The sequence below is a fragment of the Manihot esculenta genome, chromosome 12, assembly GCF_001659605.2.
Source record: "Manihot esculenta cultivar AM560-2 chromosome 12, M.esculenta_v8, whole genome shotgun sequence".
NCBI classification, from domain to species: domain Eukaryota; kingdom Viridiplantae; phylum Streptophyta; class Magnoliopsida; order Malpighiales; family Euphorbiaceae; genus Manihot; species Manihot esculenta.
This window is the reverse complement of record NC_035172.2, coordinates 21,889,119-21,910,889: the sequence shown is the minus strand read 5'-3', so window position 1 is coordinate 21,910,889 and position 21,771 is coordinate 21,889,119. Positions and strand designations below refer to the sequence as shown.

General features: G+C 32.8%; 2 protein-coding genes and 1 non-coding gene across 3 annotated transcripts; all 3 read right to left on the bottom strand.

Annotated features, from left to right (window-relative positions):
• Positions 1–566: 566 nt before the first annotated feature.
• On the bottom strand, positions 567–1,966 carry LOC110628318 (oxygen-evolving enhancer protein 1, chloroplastic). Its single transcript, XM_021774930.2, has 2 exons — positions 1,559–1,966; positions 567–1,481 (listed from the first exon to the last, which is right to left on the bottom strand). Exons 1-2 carry the CDS (start codon positions 1,796–1,798, stop codon positions 723–725), a joined length of 999 nt encoding a protein of 332 aa, XP_021630622.1. The 5' UTR covers positions 1,799–1,966; the 3' UTR covers positions 567–722.
• A 213-nt stretch (positions 1,967–2,179) lies between these two features.
• On the bottom strand, positions 2,180–2,253 carry TRNAI-AAU. The gene has a single exon. It is a non-coding gene; the product is annotated as a tRNA-Ile (tRNA).
• Positions 2,254–6,778: 4,525 nt separating this feature from the next.
• On the bottom strand, positions 6,779–11,479 carry LOC110627712 (cold-regulated 413 plasma membrane protein 2). Its single transcript, XM_021774063.2, has 4 exons — positions 11,106–11,479; positions 7,851–7,958; positions 7,681–7,751; positions 6,779–7,197 (listed from the first exon to the last, which is right to left on the bottom strand). The coding sequence occupies exons 1-4, from the start codon at positions 11,279–11,281 to the stop codon at positions 6,944–6,946; spliced, it is 609 nt and encodes a 202-aa protein (XP_021629755.1). The 5' UTR covers positions 11,282–11,479; the 3' UTR covers positions 6,779–6,943.
• Positions 11,480–21,771: the final 10,292 nt, after the last annotated feature.

The following is a 21,771-nucleotide window of genomic DNA, read 5'->3' as shown; positions in this document are numbered from 1 at the left end:
CACAAAAAAGGCGAATATTTTCGTATGTAATAATATGAAACATTCTAAATTTAGAGGACATATTCTAACCTTTAAATTTGGGAGCAAATATAACCAACCTCAAAAGCAATATACTAAATTTTGAATCTAGTGAACAAAAATAAGCTAAAAAAAATTTTATAATCAGCATGGATAGCAAAATGAAGCAAATAACAGTTTAACATTTTAAGATCTGCATTTTGGTGATAATAATGACTACAATTGCTCTCAAGTCCTAAAGGTTAAGATACGTGTTCCAAAATTAGAAAATTTAGAAATAATTGCAAATCATTGCAGATGTTTCCCTTTTCTATCTAATTGGCCATTGTTTTTCAAAACCATGATTTGGCAGAAAGCCCTTGGGTTGACAATAAATTTTGTGTTTTGGTGGACTTCTTGATTTCTTAATCAGGTTAACCTTGCATAATCCTGTAGCTCCATTGTTGCAGAGCTTAGATAACCCACCAAGAACTTGATATAGTTATTAGATTAGCAGACAAGCAGAGGGCTTAGTTCTAATTGCTCTAGCATCCCTTGGTTTCCAAGCATTATTTCAAGCAGGGAAGATAACATTAATTAACATACAAGACATTAGTCTTTGAGCATCTAAATTGGGTCACTGAAGAGTTTTAGCAACACCTTCAATATTTAGCAAAATCTCAACCATGAATATAAATACACAAATTCATAGAAGAAATAGAGATTTATGACTCAAGATGAGCATACCAGATGCCCTGGATCTTCACATCTTTTGGAGTTTTTGCTCCCAAATCAGTATCAGATGGCTGAATACTCTCAAACACTCCAATAATCTCTCCAGTCTCAGGTTTTGATCCGGTGACACTCAAGGTGATTTTCCCTGTTGATGACGAAACATTCTTATTGTTCTCCTTGGCTAGCTCCTCCTCATCTCCTCTGCCTCCGGCTGGCAAGGCAACGGCATTGTCATAACCAGTTGAGCCACCTCTTCCCTTTGGGTCCAAGAAAGATGAACCACGGTAGGACGGTACGAGAAATTCTCCTCCAAAGTTCTCCGGTTTACCTGTTGCCACCAACTGTTTGATGGTGAAAAGGAAAGGCACACGTTCACCACCAGGAAGCTGTACGGTCACAGCAGCGTAATCAATCCCATCTTTCTCCTCAAACTTGACAGTTCCATCAGGGGAGACTTCGAAAGGTCCCTCAATCTCGTCGAGAGTGTAGGTCAAGCGAGTCATGAGCTTAGTGTTTTGGAACTCAGGTGGAGAATTCTTGCTTACACCTTCTGCCTTGACAGTGAATGAAGTGGGCTCTAAGCAGAACTTCTTGGCGGTGTATTTTCCAGGCTTGAATGCAAATTTGTCGACGCCACCTTCAATTGTTGGGCACTGGTTAGCAGTACCAGTTCCCTTTACTTCCAAATATGTCTTGCTTTGGATTTCATCATACGTTAGCCTCTTGGGGACTCCCTCAGCACTTGCTCCCTGAAAAAACAAATTGATAATGATAACCAAAATGAAAGTGATCATGCTCATTAGTCAGATGAAGTTAGAGAACATACAGAGACGACAAGAGCAGATGTAGCAAGAGCAAATCCAGCAATCTTAGTAACATCAACACACTTCTGAGCCAAGTCCTTGAGGTCAGATTGCAAGGAGCAAGTGATCCTAGCAGAAGTTGGCTCCAACCCAAAAGCCTTTGAGACGCTCTGAGAAGACCTGAGCTGCAGGCTGGTCCTAGCTGGTGCGCCCACCTTGGTGGGTTGCATGAGTGTGGCTGCTGCTTGTAGTGAGGCTGCCATGGTTCACTTCACTAGCTTTGTTGATCTTGTGGAAATGGATTCCTTATCAATAATAAGAAATGGAGGTGTTTTCTTTTTTGTGTGGGGAGAAATGGGTTTGGTGTGAGATAAGGGATAGGATAAGGTATTCTCTTATTGGTTGATTGACGCTAATGAAAATGGCTATGAAGTTTGCCGCGTGGCAAGTTTCTCATATGGGATATAGATTCTTTGTCGGAGTGGATGATGTTGCTGCAGAAACTTCCAAAACCTATCTGCAATTTTTTTAAAATTTTATTAATTGTCAAATAGAAACAGAGCATTGTATAATATTGGCTTAGCCAGTCAGAGGTTAAATCCTTTTCTACTGTTATGTTAAAACAGAAAAATTTAGAGGGAAAATGGCCCATGCAGGTCTCGAACCTGCGACCTTCGCGTTATTAGCACGACGCTCTAACCAACTGAGCTAATAGGCCAGTTGAAAGAATAAACGAAGTCGCAAAATCTGGTGGAAGAAAATATAGATTTTTGTACGAGATAGAAATGATACGAATTGCCATTGAATTATGGATATGATTTGATGAAATTATATAGTTAGTTCCTTTATTTTTATCACTACAGTTTCGTTGTTTATGGAAAATTATTTATATTTGAATTTCCATTTACATAATTTATTTTTTATTATTTAATTTTATTTAAAAAATAAAATTTATTAATAAATTTATATATAAAGTAGTTAACAAGAATTTTAAATTATGAAAAATGATTTTTTTTAAATTAAGGAGTTATTTTATTTAAAATGACTTATATTTTTTATTAAAAATATTTTTTATTAATTAAATTTTCTGAATCCTCTAAATATGAGAAAATATAGAAAATATTTTTTAAAAAAATATTTTCTATTAAACAAACCAACCTATATTTTCAAAATGAATTATTTGACCTATTTGGTGAAATACAAGAAAGTTGAATAATTATAATTTTAAAATTATAGAATTTCATTAGAAATAAGAGCAATTAAGTCATTTTACATTATTAACATATTATATATATATTTAGGGTGACTAGAGATTAATAGTTTGAAAAGGCAAACATCAAATAATTAATGGATTAAAAATATAGGCAGTAATTAATGTATTTAAAAAAATATAATAATTAAATAGTTAATTTTACAAAATTACAGGATTATATAATAATGTTTCCTTAAATTATTTATCATTAGTCTAATACAACATCCATCATTTTATACAGAGAATCACTTTATGCAATATGGAAGATTGAAAAATTACTATTTAATTTTTATAATATATAAAAATTCATTAGTTTATTCTTTAATTTTAAAAAATATATTAAAATATTTTTAAATTTTTAAAAAAATTATTAATTAATCAGTACGGTGAGATTTTTTTAAGTTAATATCATTATTTTTAATATTAAAAAGAAAAAGAGAAAAAAAAATAAAATTTGAGAATAATATTTCATTTATATATTATTATAATTTAAAAAAATAAATAATAATTTCAGAATAATAAAAAAATAATAAATAATAAAAATTATAAGAGGGAAGAATATATTTTATTTGAAAATGTACCTCCTATAACATAATAATTATTTTATTATAAAATTTACTTATAATTAAATAATCATGGATAAATGTATTAAAAGTTATTTTTTTATAATATTTCTACTTGTACAATAACTAAATTAATTGCCTATTTCTTTTTTTTATAATATTATTATTTTAATAAAATTTTAAATATTTCATAAAATAAAAATACTTTGTTAATATTAGCGAATATTAAAATTTTAATTAGAAAAAGAAATTCCTATCGTTTATAACACAGTCTGGTTAATCAAAACTTTGATTTATGTTAATCTTTAATCCAAATAAACCTATAAAGTTAATCATTTTCGTCCAAAAATAAAATATTTCCTTCATATTTGCAAGCAAACTATTATTCTTTTTATTTCTACATTAAAATTCTTTTTATTTGTAAAAAATAATTTATATTTAAAAAGTATTTTTCAAGAAAATAGTTTTTAATAAAATAATTTATTTTTATTATTTAATTTTAATTTAAAAATAAAATTTATTAATAAATTTATATATAGAAGTCCTTTTAAAAAGTGAAAAATAATTTCCTTTTCTCCATTAAAAAAGTGATTTTTTTAAATTGATTTAATTTTTTATCAGAAAATATTTTTAATTTACTTAATTTTTTGAGTATTTCAAACACTAAAATATATAAAAAAAATATTTTTTTAAAAATATTTTTTAAAAAAAATGGAAGATAAATTATATAAATTAATATATATATTTATTTATATATGATTAATACTTCATAAATAATACGCAAACTTACACAATTATAAAAATTTTATACGTACTTTTTAATATCCTGGCGTACTTGTAAATATGGGAAAAATACTTACCAGTATTATTTACAATTGAATTATTTTAAAAACACCAAATATAACATTAATAAACATTGAAAGTTTGATTTTAAACTGCTGTTTAATTGATTTATTTTATAAAAAAATAATTTAAATGAATTATAATAATTTTAAAATTAAATTTTATAAATTACAGAAAAATAAATTCCTCCATTTCAAATAAAAAATTTAATTAAAAAAATAAATTAACATTTTTTTTTTGAGTTATTCTCCATTGCGTGTCTTTTTTTTAAAGGAAAGAGACACGCCAACTACAACAACACAAGTTTCATCAATGCCTACATCTTTTATAAGTACTTTTTCACACTTAACTTCATTTTCAAGGTTTAAATGTGCTTGAAAATCATATTTATTTTGCTTTAAGGTGTAAAATTTAAGGTGGTTGTGAACTATTTGAAATTTTACTTGATAAAAATTGGATTTGAATTAATTTATTTTAATTAAATTTAATTTTAATAAATAATTTAAATTTAGTCTATAGACATTCAGCTTCTTAAAAGTCTGAGAACTATTTTTTTACATATTCACAAACCAGTTAATTTATATGCTCATTTAACTAAATTTTTATAATTTTAAATTTATTATTTTTAAACTAAAAATCATTAAAATTATATAAATTATTCGATAGTTATTAGAAAATTAACTCATTCATTCAGTAGTTATTAAAAAATTGACTCAATAAAAATTCAGCTTATCATATTTATTTTTTAAATAAATTAAGTTTAAATTTATTAATATTTAGTTTAAATTTGAAATGAATCAAGTTTAAACGGGTTCAAATTCAGAAAAATTTTGATAAATGAAACTTAATACCAGTTGATCCTAATTTATATATATTAACGTGGATATAATTTTTTTTTAATAGTCCTTAGCACTTAATTAGTATTATAAAAAAGTTTTTAAAAGTTTTTTTTACATGTTATCTTATTTCCATATGACTAATACCCTTTTGCTTTATCTGTGAGTTTTTGCCACCTACTCACCTCTAAATAGAATAATTAGAATCAAATGTTCTAAGATCATAAACAATATTGATTACGTCCCGAAGAAAACAATAAATCTAATAAAAATCTTTTGAAATATTTGAAAAAAAAAAACAATATTTCAATAGATAATCATTATGATGTTTGTCAAACGCACAAGATTACTAATGGAATCTCATGCACTGAAAGATTTTTGTGTACGGCTTAACAATGTTCAAAGAATAACTTGCTAGAGTGACTTTACATGCTTAAAGCAAAGGTTATAGATCAATTTCATAGAGTGTTGGTATCATCAAATCAAGCTCATTGAAATTTATGGGGCCACTCAAACATAATCAAAATATGACTTTCGCTAGCTTTACTGCTAATCTGATCACAATTTCACATTCAATGACTACAAGAAGATGACTCTAGCCCATTGAAAGCTTTGAACATTCGCTTTTCTTAGGTTCCTAGCCCAATGGTTATCAGATTCAAGAGAGAATTCCTACTATTTGATAGAGAAGAAGCTAATCAAATCAATTAGTGTATATAATATATTCACTAGTTAAAATAATAATCCACTAGTCAAACCACTAATGCACAAATCCCTTTGCCAAATCAAAGAGATAATTATAGTACCAAAGTTAAATTAAGCTTATCAATCCTTTTAAGTTGATTTTAATAACATTCATTTCTTTTTATCTAAATATTGTTTATGAAGAAATCGCAAACATATTTTGTTTCAGTATTTTTATTTTCTTCTGAATTGTTATTTTTATTGATATGTTGACGTAAATATTATTTTTATCATCAATGATCCAAACTATACTATTTTTATTCTCTCCATCTATAGATCATTTCCAAATTAATATGTATAATTCGTAACATTCCTTTTGCTAAATTTTTAGTCCATCTATTCAAGTGCAGTAATAATCTCATTCTCTTTCTAAATTTTTAGAGAATTTTTTCTCTCTATGTTAGCTTCTTAGGACAAGTCCCTAACCTTCTCCTCCGGCATTTGTGGCTTCCCCTGCCTCTTCAGTCAATAAAAGTATCCTTTCTCCGCTTGATTGTGGATTTATTTTATTTTTGGCTTTCTACTAGTAAATTTTTTAAATTAAATCCCCACAAATTGGTTCATAGTTTAAGTTTATATAACATTTGGGTCCTTCAAGGGGAATTCGACATTAATTTAATTTGCAATGATAGTGAGCCAAAAAGATGCACAAAATAAGGAAATAAATATGAGATTAGATATAACCTTCAAAGAAACTACCAACCTCATTAACCTTGCTCTTTCCTCCACCCACCTAACTCTACCCTGCTGGCCTTTATACCTCTGTACATTTGTTTCTCATGTAGCAAATATACAGTCAGGCTATCCATTCCTCTAACTGGGCGAGCACTTACCCCAAAATTCTCATTATAAACATATACAAAGTTTATTATTGCCCCCATATCTCCAAAGTATATGCTTATATATTGCTTATTTTAATTATATATCTAGGTCCACAATTCAAATAGGCTATCCCCACTCGCAAAATTAAATTCCGACTTTAGAAATGTATCGCATCATATAAGCTAGATCAAAAGATCCTCGCTACGATATGCAGCTAGCATTAGAATTTAAATAATAGACCAGAAATACGATTTCAAACCTTAAGTTACAAATTTATAGCAATGACAAAAAAAAAAAAAAATGACGAATCCAGTTCACAAGTCCCATTCATCTGTCCATTATAAATGCCTAGATGAAGTGGAGAACCAGAGCCCACACTGGATAAACTAACAGCAAAATAATACCAATTGTGTTTGATATTCCATTGGGTTGTGTGAAAGAATTCCTGAATCCACCAGATGCCCTGATGTGCTCTTGCAGAAGGTAACAACCAATGATGAGGCATATCAACACACCAACCCAGCTGTCCTTCAAGGTGTGTGCAAAGAAGCTGGGAGCCACTACCAGAAGAAGAATCAATGATCCTGGCATCTCCAGCCAATCTGTCAATAGCAATTACCAGCTAGTGGGATTAAGAAAAAAGGGTACAGAAAGGCACCAGATCATTATCACATGAAAATCATTAATGGGCATAGTTGCAGAAAAATCAAGCACACTCACACACGTCCACCTCCTCATGTTCTCAGCGGTCAGTAGTATTGTACAGGCACTAGACCCAACTCCAAAAGTATAATACTCCAACTAAAACAGGGTCTAAATGACTTCTAAACCCATTTTCCACTTAACTCAAAATGATTATTTAATGGTTCTGAGCTACCTATATAATTTCGTTAATCCTGCTACTCGATCAATGTGGGATTGAAATCCCAATCCCCAAGCGGTAGGCATCACAAAAAAATATCCTTTTAGTTTGGAAATTCTGCTTCTCAAGGAATTTATCTCATTGACAGTCAAATGCAGAGGAATGGCACATGGAGATGCAAACTAAATTGATAAGTTGAATAAATACACACATGAGCTTGTACCTGGGAAGTGTCGAGGAAAGAAAAGCCTAAGCACCACTGCAATGAAAGCAATCCATTTTCCAACCTCACCTCTGAACAGTTTAAGACAAATATATCAAGAAATAAAGTTCAGCGGAAAAAATGAAAAATGGAAAGAGCTCAATAAGTTAATCATGAATGGCGGTTGTGACCTAAAGAAGTTGAATATTACTGATGGAAGACTAAAGAAAATATAAGGGACTAAGAGTGCAGTTAGAATGTTTGTTCTCCAGTTTGTTCGGTCCAATATCAGCAAATATCTGCATTGAAAATTAAAAATGGTCATCCATTTGATTCACTACTAAAAGCACATAACCTCATATTCAACAAAATTCAATGCTTCATTAGCAATAATTTACATACAAGAAAATAAATAAATTGAATTTTCATACAACCACGCTATTTTTTTATATGATTTGTATTCTGTTAAAATGAGTCATTTTTTCAAGTTAAAATAAAAATGAATTCCTTCACTTATCATGTTTCTGAAGGTAAGAATTGATACAAAAAAAAATAATAATAATAATTAGATTGAAATTTGCAAACTTTCATATTCTAGAAAGGGGAAAATCGATCATATCAAATGGAAAGGAACTAATAGAAATATGCATAGCTTGATATAGTTGGGACAGGTTTACTTCACATTTGAATGAGCATCAATATTGTAACCAGAGTGGAGTGAAATCGAAATTGGAATGGTGAAGTTTCATTAAACAAATTATTTTATTTATTTTATTTCAAAATAAAAAATTAATTAAATGATACATTTCATTAGTTTTATTGATAGATTTAAAAATTACATTTGTTAATAAAAAAAAAAAAGAAGTAAATGATACAATATAAATTATATGAAAATGGGGAATGATGATTCTGATGTTTTGATTCCTTAAGTTAGAAAGGAAAAGTGATTCACTCATTTGTGTAGAACATTCTCCATCTATTAAGAATATTATCCAAGGTATTATTATAACAGTTTTAAGTTTTATATAATTATATGCATTACATCTGCTGCTTCTAATTCTTTTTAACACGTATTTACATCCATAATTATATAAAGCTTCAACCACCTATAATAACATACCGTATAAATTTACTAGTAAAAAATAATATAAACTTGGATAATATCCTTCAATAGCAGGAAAAAAGTTCCATATTAATTGAACTATGCTTATAAATAATAAAAATTTAAATAACTACTAAAATGCACAAAAAAAAAATAGTGAAGAAAAGAAGAATTCTCATAAAGGAAATCGATGGATTCAATTTTAGTTTCACTGACTGATTTTTTATAGAGTTGAAATGAACTAAAACCGCCATCTCAATTGGCGTTTTCAACTGCTATGAAAATGCCAGTTGAACCAGTGTTTTCAAAAATATTTGTTAGATTAGTAGTACAACAACTCACTCCTCGGTGTTAAGCTTTTTTTTTTTTTTTAATTAAAATTAAAATATACACAAACTGCAAATAAACCATTATAATTTTTGTTAAGACTTATTTAATGATATATAAATTTACACACGCATCTATTCACAATTTATATAAAATCTCATGCACTTTTTCAGTGAAAATAAATAGTTTTAAATTGACACTACATTGGTAAATACTTCTTTAATATTATTAAAAACCGAAATAAAGCTCATTGGTTAGGTTTTGGTCTCTTCCAATACAACATGGAGGAATTTTGCTGAATGGTAAAAAAATAAACAAATTAATTCCTACAAAGAATGCAACGTATGGAGAACCTTATCACATCTTATTTGAGAAATAAACAAAATATTTATCAAGGCCAAAAGTCCTGCTTGTGAAAGGATAAACCATCCAGCAATCTGCCCATAGGATTTCTTCTTCTTATTATTATTACTGTTTTAAATAAAATTACTATTTGGTCCATATTAATTTGACCTCTCAATTTTAAAAAATAAATTAAAATATTTTTAAAATTTTAAAAAGTTACTTGATTAATTTTTTTTTATTAATTTTAATAGTTAAATTAAAAAGTTAAAAATAAAAAAAAATAAACTGCCCCAATACAGAAAAGACTCATTAATAAATTTTCTATAAAACAAGAAATAACAAGTAAATTTTTGCAAAAATTAAATAATAAAATACTTAAAATTAACAAAAAAAATTAATTATTATATTTTTTAGAATCTTAAATATATTTTAATATATTTCTTAAAATTGAAAAATAATATATTGAGTTTCATCATATAAATAGTAAATTTTTTTTATTTTATTTTAAGTTGAAAAATTATTGATAATTTTCATGCACAATCTCTAACTTAAATTTAAAATACTACTTCAGACAGTTACTGAACTTCAATTTATTTTAAAAAAATTATCAAAACTGAAATAGTTATATAAAATAATAACTCAAATGAATTTTCAATTAATTTTTTATCGAAACACATATCAAACACATAAGTAGCGTATTCTATATGTGGCTTAAAACATTTTGAAATTATATTATTTTGCATCAAACGCTTTAAACTTCTGCACGATATTCGCAAATCCCAAATCTCAAATTTCAAATATCGACCTCTAGCCTAAATGGTGACCACAGACCGCCATGCCTACCCTCCGCAGAGTTGAAACACCCCTCACCACCACCAATACCAACACCAACACCATCACTAATACCATCCTTACTACCATCAACGAATCGAACTCCAGTGTAGCCGATTGCTTAAGTGATGCATCAATCCTGGAAGCACCCCGGTTCTAGTTTCCTAGAGGATTCGGAGGAGGCCCGAATTGTAGCAGTTGAACTCGATGATTGAAAAACAAGAAGAAAATACAAAATTTTTAGCAAGAGACTTAAAAGTCTCTTACGTGGCAAAATAATTTAATTTTAAAATTTTTTAAATTACTTAGAAAATACTACTGTATATGCTTTATCGAAAAATTGACCAGAAACTCCTCCAATGACTGTTGGATATAACTATTTAAATGTAAATAAATTAAAGTTGAGGGACAGCAGTTCAACGACTGAAAATTAACCTAGAAATTGCAAATAGCCAGAAGTGAAACAAACTCTTATCCAAAATTAAATCTTGTCAACATAATTTTCTCAGGGAAAGAAAATGATCGGCGTCGAGCACAATCGTATCCTGAAGGAATACACGTCTGCAACTGTAAGAATGTAAAATACACCAGAAAAGAGAAAGATACACGGGCATGCTTTCTTCCCTTTCTTCCCCTTTTAACAACAATAAACATAACAAATCCCACTAAAGCAAAATTTGAAATACCCAATTTCAATTTAAAGTGAAAGCGAAGAAAATAAAAATTGAAAGGCTGTCAATCAAAACAACACTTTCCGCAACAAATTCTAAAGTGATAATCAACACAGCAAAGGAGAAGATCATAATATCAAGATAAAAAGGAAACAGACTGAGACACTCACATGGCAGCAAAAGAGGCGACCCATTTAAGAAAAGAAGTACCAAAGCCGAGGCCACCGAGCCTAGCGGCATCATTGATGAGTCGCTTGGCAGCAACGTTGCGCTCATCGTTATCAGATTGAATCAAATCGGCCTTTACTTGATCAGTACTCATTTTCAAGTACTCAATCCTCCCCATTTTCCTTCCTTTTTCCTTCTACTCTCCCTTTGTTTCCACTCTAATCAGATCTAAAGCGCATGAATTGGAGCAAGAAGCTGCAGCAGAATGGGATCGAAAGGACAAATCAATTGGATAGATGTTTGGGAACGATCACAATGCTACCGTTTGGGAGCATGAGGTGGGACCTCCCTTTTAAATGTTAAATATGATTATTTTCAGTGAAAACAAAAGGTACCAACTTCTAGAGCTTTATGGAAGTCTCTTAAATGATCCTAATTAAATAGTTGAAATTAAAATTTAAATTCTTTTGAATAATATTCGGAATATTACTAAATTTTCATAAAGTTGAAATGTTTTAAGATTTAATTTATTAATTTAATAAATAATTTAAAAATTAATTAATAATGATTTTTATAATCACTATATCATTTTTCTCATTAAAAAACTTCTTTTATTTTTTAAATCATTGAAACTATTCTCTATGAGATTTTTTGCAAGTGATTTTTTTTTATCTACACATACAAATATATTCAAAGGTTAATTTGTACAAACTTAAAATTTTTTAATTTATGTATTGATATATTCTTTTTAAATATCAACTATATTTCAATTTATAAAAAGCATTTGTTAAAAATTTATGATAAACATAAAAATAATACTTTATAATATAAATATGTTATCCTTATAAAAAATATCAGTAATAATAATTTAAATTATGTATATTTATTTTTTATTAAATGAAAATAAATATAAATAATAAAAATTAATAAAGTAATTATAAAAGTCATAATAAATACAATTAAATTTGATTGAAATAATGAGATGAGTTATTTGAGTGATTTTTTAAAGAGAGAGGAGGGATAATAGTTTTAATTATTTTTTTATTATTGGATTAATTTTGGAGTAGTTTTATGTTGAATCACATTAAATTTATATTCTTTTATTATCGATAGTGATTATCACAATAAATTGATATTAGAGCCTAGTTTGTGATGCCAAAGATAGCGAGTACAAAAATTTAAAATTGAGCCATTTAATGGAAAAAATAATTTTAAAATGCGACAAATCACTATAAAGGATATTTTTATATAAATAAGAATTAATTAAAGTTTTAAATGAGAAACAATCAATGATGATCAAGAATAATGATTAGGAGGAGTTTCATAAAAGATAGTGAGTATGATGATATTAACGTTAGCTTTGAAGTACAATGTCTTAGAAAATACTTCATCAATTATATTATGGAAGCAATTGGAGAATTTGTATATATTAAAATCACTCACAAATCATTTATACTTGAAAAAAAAATTATACCGATAAGAATAGAGGAAAGTATGGATATTCAAAATCATCTTAATATTTATAATAAATTAAATTCGAGTTAGCCGGTGTAGGAGTAACTCAAGAATAGCTAAAAAAAAGCTACAAAATTTCATCGAGATCGATACTTTAATGGTTGGTACTTTAATTAGATTTTAATAAATAATAAATAATTTATTTTACTAACCACTTTTTTTTTTAATAATTTAGTCCATAAATTTTGTCACCTTTCTTTTACTTTTCTTACAGTGAGTAAAGATTGATAATGAAAAGAAAAGTCTCTTACTTCTAACCTCTCTCCCACAATTACATAAAAGTTTGATAATAGCCATAACGGTTGGAAATGAGTCACTGAAGGTAGAAAAGATTACTATAATGATTCTAGATGACGAAAAGTTTAAGAAAACAAGTGGTGGCAATGAAGGTGGAGCTTTTGTTGCTAACTCGAGTCATAGTAGAAGCATTCGCATGGAAATAATTCAAAAAGAAAATCAAGCTTGAAACTATGAGTATATCTTATAGATAAAGAATGTTTCTATTATCATTTGATGGCCTCATTTAGTACACTTGTAAAAAGATAAAAGAAGATCTCGAGAGTTTAAATAATTCAAGAAAAATCATGAAAAAAAGCGGTTGTTGCATTTGCAATTGAAGATGACGGATATGACGTAATGAATGTAGATGATAATGAAGAAAAGATAAAAAAATCTATTATAAGATGAATGGATAATGGATTCTGCTCCTTTTCTATATTTTTTCAAAGAAAGAATAGTTCGATGCAATTAAGGGAAAAATCAAATCAAATAAAGTTAGTAAAACCAAATGAAGCTATTAAGATGAAAATTTAAGGTATTGTTAGAGTGAAGATCAAATTTCATGATAATCATTTTATAGTATTCGATGAAGTAACTTATGTTTCTAAATTTAAGAGCAATTTAATTTTTTTAGGTAAGTTAGATTTTTAATGTTATGGATTTTTTATTCAAGGAGGAGCCGTGAGAGCTAGTCAAAGTACTTTTGTGATCATAAAGTCCATAAAACTTGAGGCAAAAATCTTTGCACATTGAATTAGTTGGATCACTAGTTGAAATAAGAAAATAGCATTACCAATCAATAGTTCAAGGAGATAGCCAATAAAAGATTGGCTTTTGCAAAAGTTGTGAAGGTTACTTCTATTTGCAAAATATATGGCTGCTCAAGCAAATGCAATGCAGCATCTCCCTCTAAGTTAGTTTTTGAGATTTTTTTTTCTCTCTGTGTTGCCGAGTTCAGTTTTCTTCCTTCAGTTGGTTTTATGGACAAGGAGAATGAAGTATAGCAAACTAAAAGGTATGTATTTGTTTTTGGTTACTTTGGTTTTGTTTTAAAAGCCAATAATGATTGTGGAGTAGTGGTGCTTTAAATGTAGTTAATATTTATTGTCCTGTGGAGTGGTTGAAAGTTTTAAAGGTTTTGCTAGGTATCACCCCTTTAGTTTTAATTATCTTCTTCTCGGAGATCTTTTCTTCTCTTCTTATTTGCTTTGGTGCCCTATCTTTAATGAGTCTACCAAACACGGTAATTTCTTACCTCATATCTATGACAAAATTTCTGCCTTATAGGGATGCTACGTTGGATCTTAATAACACGGTAATTTCTTACCTCATATCTATGACAAAATTTCTGCCTTATAGGGATCCTACATTGGATCTTAATAAATATGGAGAAAGGCATCTTCAACAGAAAACAAGTTGTTGTGTAAAATCATAGCAGCACACAAGTATAGTCCTTAGGTTCTAAAATCTATCTTAAGCAAGTTATGGGTTATGAAAAGTGAATTGATTATTAGAAGATGGTCAAATGATGTATTTATTACTATTATCCAAGATGCTGATGAGATTGATAACATCATTAGAAAAGGGCCTTGGTATATTGACAACAAATTGTTGGTTTTTCAAAGGTGGCCAGTTGAAAAGTCAATCTTATAGGTGGACTTCTCTATTTATGCTTTCTGGATTCAAATCCATGATTTACCACCAAAATGGTGGACAAAGGAAATAACTATAAGAATAGGGGAGTTCTTTGCGAGTTTGGTGGAAATGGATAATAGCCAGGATAGTATGGAGGGATGGATACAATATTCAAGTTGAAGGTGAAGATTAAGATTTCAAAATCTCTTCTTACAGAGTTTAATCTTAGTAGAGGAGAATCAGGCAAATCCTGGTGTAAAATCAGGTATGATTCCTTTGTGGATGCATTGGCCATGTGATGAGGAGTTGTAGGGAGAATGTCACTCTCATAGATCTGAGGGGGAGGAGTTTGAAGTATGGAGCTTGATTAAACAAAAAAGGAAGTTATGCCTTGCAAGACAGAGCACAGATGGTATAACAGAATTTGATAATAGCTGCTCAACAAGGGTGCTCATCAAATCAGGAGAAAGAGTTGATGTTAGGGTGCAAATAGGAGGAAAGTAGAGCTCACGCGCCGGATAAAGAGTTACTCAGGCTTACAATCACAGATGAAGCAACATTAAATGCAATAGACAGTCCAAATCCAGCTAATGCAAATATCCCATTTGTTGCATTGCTCGAAGAGGAGAGATACCTTAAGGAAGGCAAACTACAAGTAGGAGGGAAGATTTCAATCACACGAGATAATCAAAGCGATGCCTAAGTGACAGGGATACACTTTTCCATTCTTCTAAAAGGTACAACATATCAAGATCAATCAAACAAACTAGTTAGAAATGTCATATTTAAGGGAGATGAGGATATGAAATTAAGTGAGGATCTTAGCTTAGTGAGAAAAAAATGGAACACATCTGAAGTGAGGTTGGAAAGAGGTTAGAAGGCCTAGACCTAAAGGAGGGGGAATCAGGTTGGGCAGCTAGGAAAAAACCATTTTAGGCCTTGTTGAAGCCTCTCTCTATTCCTAGAAAAAGAGCCTGGGGGTTGGAATTTATTAAGCCATGGCCTTTTGATTTTCTAGTCCATTTGGCCTATAACATTCACCTACTTAAGTCCATTGTTTCTAGTCCAAGTCCACCAGAAATCTCCTATAACCAACGAAGAATCAAAAGAGCTACTTTTGATTTAAATGGCAATAAAGAACTTGGACTAGATGGGTTTTTTGGGATCTTCTTTCACAGGAATTGGGATATTGTTAGGGAGGATGTGTATAATGTTGTACGAAGGTTTTATTCAAACAAATTGATGTTGAAGGAGCTAAATAGAACTAATGTTGTTTTGATTCCCAAATGTAAGCATCCATATTATATTAATGAACTATAAGTCTATGTAATTTTATTTATAAGGCGATCTCAAAGACCATTGTTAATAGGCTTAAACCTTGGATGGATGCTTTAATTTCTTCGAATCAGTCTGCTTGACTGTGCGGTTGTCGATGCTGGTAAAAAATAACCTTTTTGGTTATCTATAATTTTACAACTGTAGATAGTGGTAAAAGGATCGTATCCACAGGGAATTGATACCTACCTATTCTTCTATCAATTACCAAGTAAATAAACTGAAAATAAAACAAAAAGGGAGGGGGATTTTGAAGTTTGATGAACTAAACTAGAATTAAAAGCAATAAAGTAAAGAAAATAATAAAGTAAAGGAAATTCAATAATGAGGAGAGTCTAATTGAAGCATTGGATCTATTTCAGTTGTTGGGATTGATCATTGACACTTAGGTTCTTTTATTTAACTCAATAAATTAGTTATGGGGGTGAAAGACGCTTCTCACCACCATATCCCTTCTTAAGTATAGATTAACCAGAAAATATTCGCTAATTAATCACTAATCAACAAGTTACCAAGGAACGTCCTTGGGGCTTTAGATTCATACAACTGTTAATTGCATTAAGAAATAGAGAGACCTAATTCTAGCTAGCCAAACTTATGGTGATCTTGAGTTAGATAATGCAATCTCCTTAGTTTTTCCATCAAGAGTTACTTATATTTGAGTAATTCAAGCAATTATAGACTTAAACTACCCAAGCTAACAAATTATCACCTTGTAATCAAGAATCAATGGGCCCTATTGATCTAACAACAAAGTAACAATAGAATTAAACATGAAATTGCATAAATATTGATAAATAAAAGATGAACACGGTAAGTTCAGATCTACCAATCCACTAACAAACTGAAATTTCACTTAATCTTCAACTAGAAAATGGGGTTTCAGCCACTCATGGCTGAAACTAACATCAAAAATAAAGAAAGAAAGCAAGAAGCAAATCAGTCGACTAGGCGGCTACTGGTGGTGTGGCGAACTGCTAAGGGTGATGATCCCCAAAATTCAGTCATGTCTTGGCTGCTAGAAGGCTATCTATTTATAGCTGAATGGGGAAACCTAGGTTAGCTCTTGATTAGATGGAATTCTTCTCCAATTTGAACTTTAATTCCCTTTGCAATTGTGTTTCTTTGTGCTTTGAACTTCTTGTAAGGGCGGGATACTGTTGCTGAGGTGTTTGATGTGCTGCTGATGTGTCTTGATGTGTTTGAGATAGGATAGAATTCTGAAAATTTGAAATTCTGGTTTTTCTGCATTTCTGCACAATTCTGCTGCAAAATCTGTTTGGACAACTGTTTGGGCAAACAGCCGGCCAAACAGTTAGTCTATGTTATCTGCTTTTTTATTTCTGCTCTGCGGGAATTGGTTTGGGCAACTGTTTGGGCAAACAGCTGGCCAAACAATAAGTTTGCACTACTCTTTATCCTTCCCAGTTTCTATCGTAAACTTGGTTTGGGCAGTTATTTGGGCAAACTGATCTTGGCACACCAAACTTAGGGGTGAGCAGTATTCGGTTCAAACCGAAAAAACTGATTCGGTTTGGTTTTTTATTCAATTCAATTCGGTTCAGTTTTTAATTTTAGAAATTTTGGTTATTTCAGTTAGGTTTAGTTTTGATCAGAAAAAAATCGAAAAAATCGAACCGAACCAATTAGTGATAATAATATGTTATTTTCAATAATATAGAGAAATTAAATCATATAAAGATTAAAATATTTTAATTAAATTTTAAAATACTAAAAATAAAGTGTAAAAAATAAAAAAATTTATTAAAATCAAAACCGATCAAATCGAACCGAATTGAACCGAATCTGACCGGTTCAGTTTGATTCAATTTCTGATCAAAATTGGTTCGATTCAATTTTCATAAATACTAAAATTTCAGTTTTTGATTTATTTGGTTTGGTTTGATTTTAAACCGAACCGACCGAGTGCTCACCCCTAACCAAACTTGACTTTTTGGCTTTTTCTTCCATTCTCTTTGAGCAGCTTCCTTAGCCATCCTTGAGGGTGGTTTGGCTAAACAACTTCGGCCAAACCATTTTTTGGGCGATTTTAAGCTATTTTTCATCAATTTACCATTTTACACCATTTTCTGCAAAACAAGATTAAAACCACAAAATTAGATAGAAAATATGTAATTTAACATCAATAATAATATGAAAAATGAGTCTAATTTTGGTTTGATCACTACTTTCATTCCAAATAGATCTATACATGAAAACATAATAGTAGCCCATGAAATTCTGCACTCCTTTTGTAATACCCGGCTAGACTCCGGTATCGGAATTCCTACCATCCGGTGGAATCTCGGATGTCGGAAACCTCTAGAAGGGTAAAACCATGTTTTCATAAAATGTTTTAATGTATTTTATGGTTTTAAGCAAGAAAGAAATTAAGTTTTGAATGAAAATAGCCTTGGAGGAAGACTCAGGTTCGGCCGCCGAACCTCAAGTTCGGCTGCCGAACATGCATGCATTTCGGGAGTGCTTTAGGCCCCCGAAGGCATGAGTGAGGGAAATCCAGGTTCGGCCGCCGAACATGGCATGCATGCGGAGGCACGTTAGACCCCCGAAAGTGGCCTGGCCAGCCACCTATAAAGGGGTCCCCATGTCCGAACGAATGAGTTTTTCTCCCCGTTTTCGGCCAAGGTGAGTTCTCCGCCATCCCTCCTCGATTTTGAGCTTCTTCCTTCGAATCTTCATGATTTTCTTATGAGTTTTCATTTGGTTTGAAGATATTTGAGCAAAAGAGCAAGTTTGGAAGCTTGGAGACTAAAGAGTTGATTTCTCCCCATCTCCAAGCTAGGATCGTCTTTCCTTTCGATCTTCAAGAGGTAAGCTTAGATCCAACCTTCCTTGTATGTTTTAAACAAGTTTTATAAAGATCTATAGGGTAGAAATGCATGTTTAGGTTATTGTTGACCTTATGGGTTTATGTTGAGTTAGTGTGCAATGTGGGTTGTTTGATGTGTTTCGGTTGGGGTTTAAGTTAGCTTGAGACTCCTATGTGCTTGTTGGCTTGAGTTTGCATGTTGTAGACTAGGTAAATGCATGATGGAATGGATTGGGAGACATTTGTGCATGAAAGAGGCTGAGTTCTGCCCTTTGGAAGAACTCAGGTTCGGCAGCCGAAGGAACTTTCGGTTGCCGAACCTGCCTGTGGAGGCTAACTTTTGGCTGCCAAACCCTGCCCCTGAAAGTGGACTTTCGGCTCTGGAAGGGAGTTTCGGCCGCCGAAGGTGCCGCCGAACATGCATGAGTTTCGTCTCTAGAGGGAACCTTCGGCCGCCAAAAGTGCCACCGAAGATGCATGACTTTCGGCTCTGGAGGGACTTTCGGCCGCCGAACCTGCCGCCGAAAGTGCCCTGTTCAGCCTTCCTTTGCATGTTTTATGTGATGGTTTTAAAGTGTTTTAGGGGGTTTTTGGGGAGTACTTTAGAGTCATGTTCATAGATGTTTGGTCCCTCATTTGAGTCCACCTGTGTAGGTTCGGACCCAAGGAACCGAGGACCTCAGCAGTGAGATAGCTGCTTCAGAGTCATTAGAGCTTCAGCCAGAGGTGAGTGGAATAACTCATTACGTTTCAAAGCAAATAAATAAACTTTGAGCATGATACATGCATCACGTATGCCATGAGATATACTAAGTTGTTTGCATTAGGATTCATGAATATGTTGCATTGCATTATTTGATGTTGATGTGGATGGATGTTGGATGATCCTTTAGTCCTCGTATGATATGATATGATGATGATACGGCATGAAAGACCAGTGAGGCCCATTCTACGCCCCTGGCACTATGGTAAGAGAAAGACCAGTGAGGCCCATTCTACGCCCTTGGCACAGTTGGAATGTTATGTTATGTTATGCTATGGTAAGAGAAAGACCAGTGAGGCCCATTCTATGCCCCTGGCATGAGTGCCCGTCCCCCTGCATTGCCAAGGGCAATGTCTAGCAGGTCTAGCAGGGAAAGAGCAGTAAGTGACCCTAGAAGGTCTTTGGATATGAACAAAAGCAGATTAGTAAGGGGAACAGTGCAAGGAGGAATGTCAGAGGATGTGGGGGATGATATGGATGTGGATCAGAGGAGGGATGGCAGTCTAGGAGTGAGTATATCGGAGGAGGGTATGGGAGAGTCCCATGGAGGCACTCAGGCCTCGGGATTTGTTCAGCCACCCCAATACCCACCCTTTTCTCAGAATCCTGGGTATTCGATGGGAGGTACATCGGATTACCCCAGCTTTAACCCTTACCACTCCCACATGCCATACCCACCTTTCTACCCACCATACGCACAGTACCCTATGTACCCACCCCCGTCCTTCTACCCAGGTATAGCAAACCCTACCCCAGGGGATGCTGCACCTCCTCCACCACTAGTAGCACCTACTGTCCCAGAAATCCAAATGCCTAAACCTAGCTCATCTGGAGGGAGCAAGGTCAAGATGACCGACTACATGAAGCTGGGTGCTCCCCAGTTTGAAACCGATGATGACCCGTTTGTGTATCTTGAGAGGGTCAGAACGATTACAGATGAGATAGGAGCTGATGACAGTAGAGCCATTCAGATGGCTGGGTTCACACTGAAGTGCAAGAAGACCCGAGAGTGGTTTAAAAACTATGTGAACCCGAGATTGGACAGCCTATCATGAGAGGAATTTGCAAATGAGTTTGCAGGATGGGCTTTCCCTGATAGTTCAAGGGAGTTAAAGATGATTGAATTTGAGCAGTTGAGGCAGACGGATGAGATGAGTGTGGATGAGTATACAGACAGATTCTTGGAGCTGTTGCCGTTTGATGGGCAGAATCTAGATACAGATCAGAAGAAGTCAAGGAGGTATATCATGAGGCTCCATTCCAGGTATCACTTCTTGATTCAGTCAGTAGAGAGGGAGAGTTTCTATGCCATAGTGGATATGGCTCAGAGGATGGAGGCTAGTGCAATCATCGAGGGAAAAGTTAAACAGTCAGTGGCACAGCCTTCTGGTTCCAAGACCCCTGGTGGGGGCAAGTTAGACCCTTCTCCTCTGAGTTCAGCTAGTAAGAGGTGGAGCAGTACCACCAAGAAGCTAAAGAAGAACAAGTTCTGGAGCAAGATCAAGTCAGGTCTGGGATTGGGAAGTGGCTCGAGCTCAGGTGCAGATAATGCAGTATGTAGGAAGTGTGGGAAGCCGCACAAGGGTATATGTCTGGTTGGGACGACAGCCTGCTTCAGATGTGGGCAGGAGGGACACATGGCTCGGGAGTGTCCTAGAGCAGCTTTTATGGCACAGTCTCAGCAGACAGCCTCTGGTAGTGTGGCTCAACCAGTAGCTCCAGCCGCGACTCAGGCTAGTGGTAGAGGCAGAAGGAGAGGGGCAGCCTCTTCTTCAGCGGGTTTCAGAGGTGAAGGTCCATCAGCCCCAGCACGGATCTTCACCATGACACAACAGGAGGCAAATGCATCGAACACCGTGGTGGCAGGTAATCTCATCATTGGTTGCTCAGATGTTTATGCCTTAATGGACCCTGGTGCATCTCATTCTTTCATTGCTCCGAGGGCCGTCGAGAGGTTGGGATTGATGGTCTCTGGGTTAGAGTGTCCTCTAGACCCAAGTGCGACCCATCAGTGGCAGAGTCAGTCTGCCAGTATAGTCCAGTTTTTGTTGAGGGAAGATGCCTTTCAGCCGACCTTGTGGTTCTAGATTTGACAGATTTTGACGTCATTCTAGGGATGGATTGGCTATCTACCTATGGTGCTACCTTGGATTGCAGAGACAAGGTAGTCAAGTTCAGATGTCAGGATGGGTCAGAGGTTGTCTTCAGAGGAGACAGGGGGAGTACACCTAGAGGTTTGATATCAGCCCTACAGGCTCGTAGGCTACTCAGGAGGGGTTGTCAGGGTTTTCTAGCTCATGTGAGAGAGCTG

Bases quoted from the DNA above. Each gene is read 5' to 3' on its own strand.
- LOC110627712 (XM_021774063.2), bottom strand. From the start codon at position 11,281: ATGGGGAGGATTGAGTACTTGAAAATGAGTACTGATCAAGTAAAGGCC. The intron at 7,959-11,105 runs GTGAGTGTCTCA...TTTTCAATGCAG, and splicing joins GTCGCCTCTTTTGCTGCCAT to ATATTTGCTGATATTGGACC. The intron at 7,752-7,850 runs GTCACAACCGCC...TAAACTGTTCAG, and splicing joins GTAATATTCAACTTCTTTAG to AGGTGAGGTTGGAAAATGGA.
- LOC110628318 (XM_021774930.2), bottom strand. From the start codon at position 1,798: ATGGCAGCCTCACTACAAGCAGCAGCCACACTCATGCAACCCACCAAG. The intron at 1,482-1,558 runs GTATGTTCTCTA...TTGTTTTTTCAG, and splicing joins CATCTGCTCTTGTCGTCTCT to GGAGCAAGTGCTGAGGGAGT.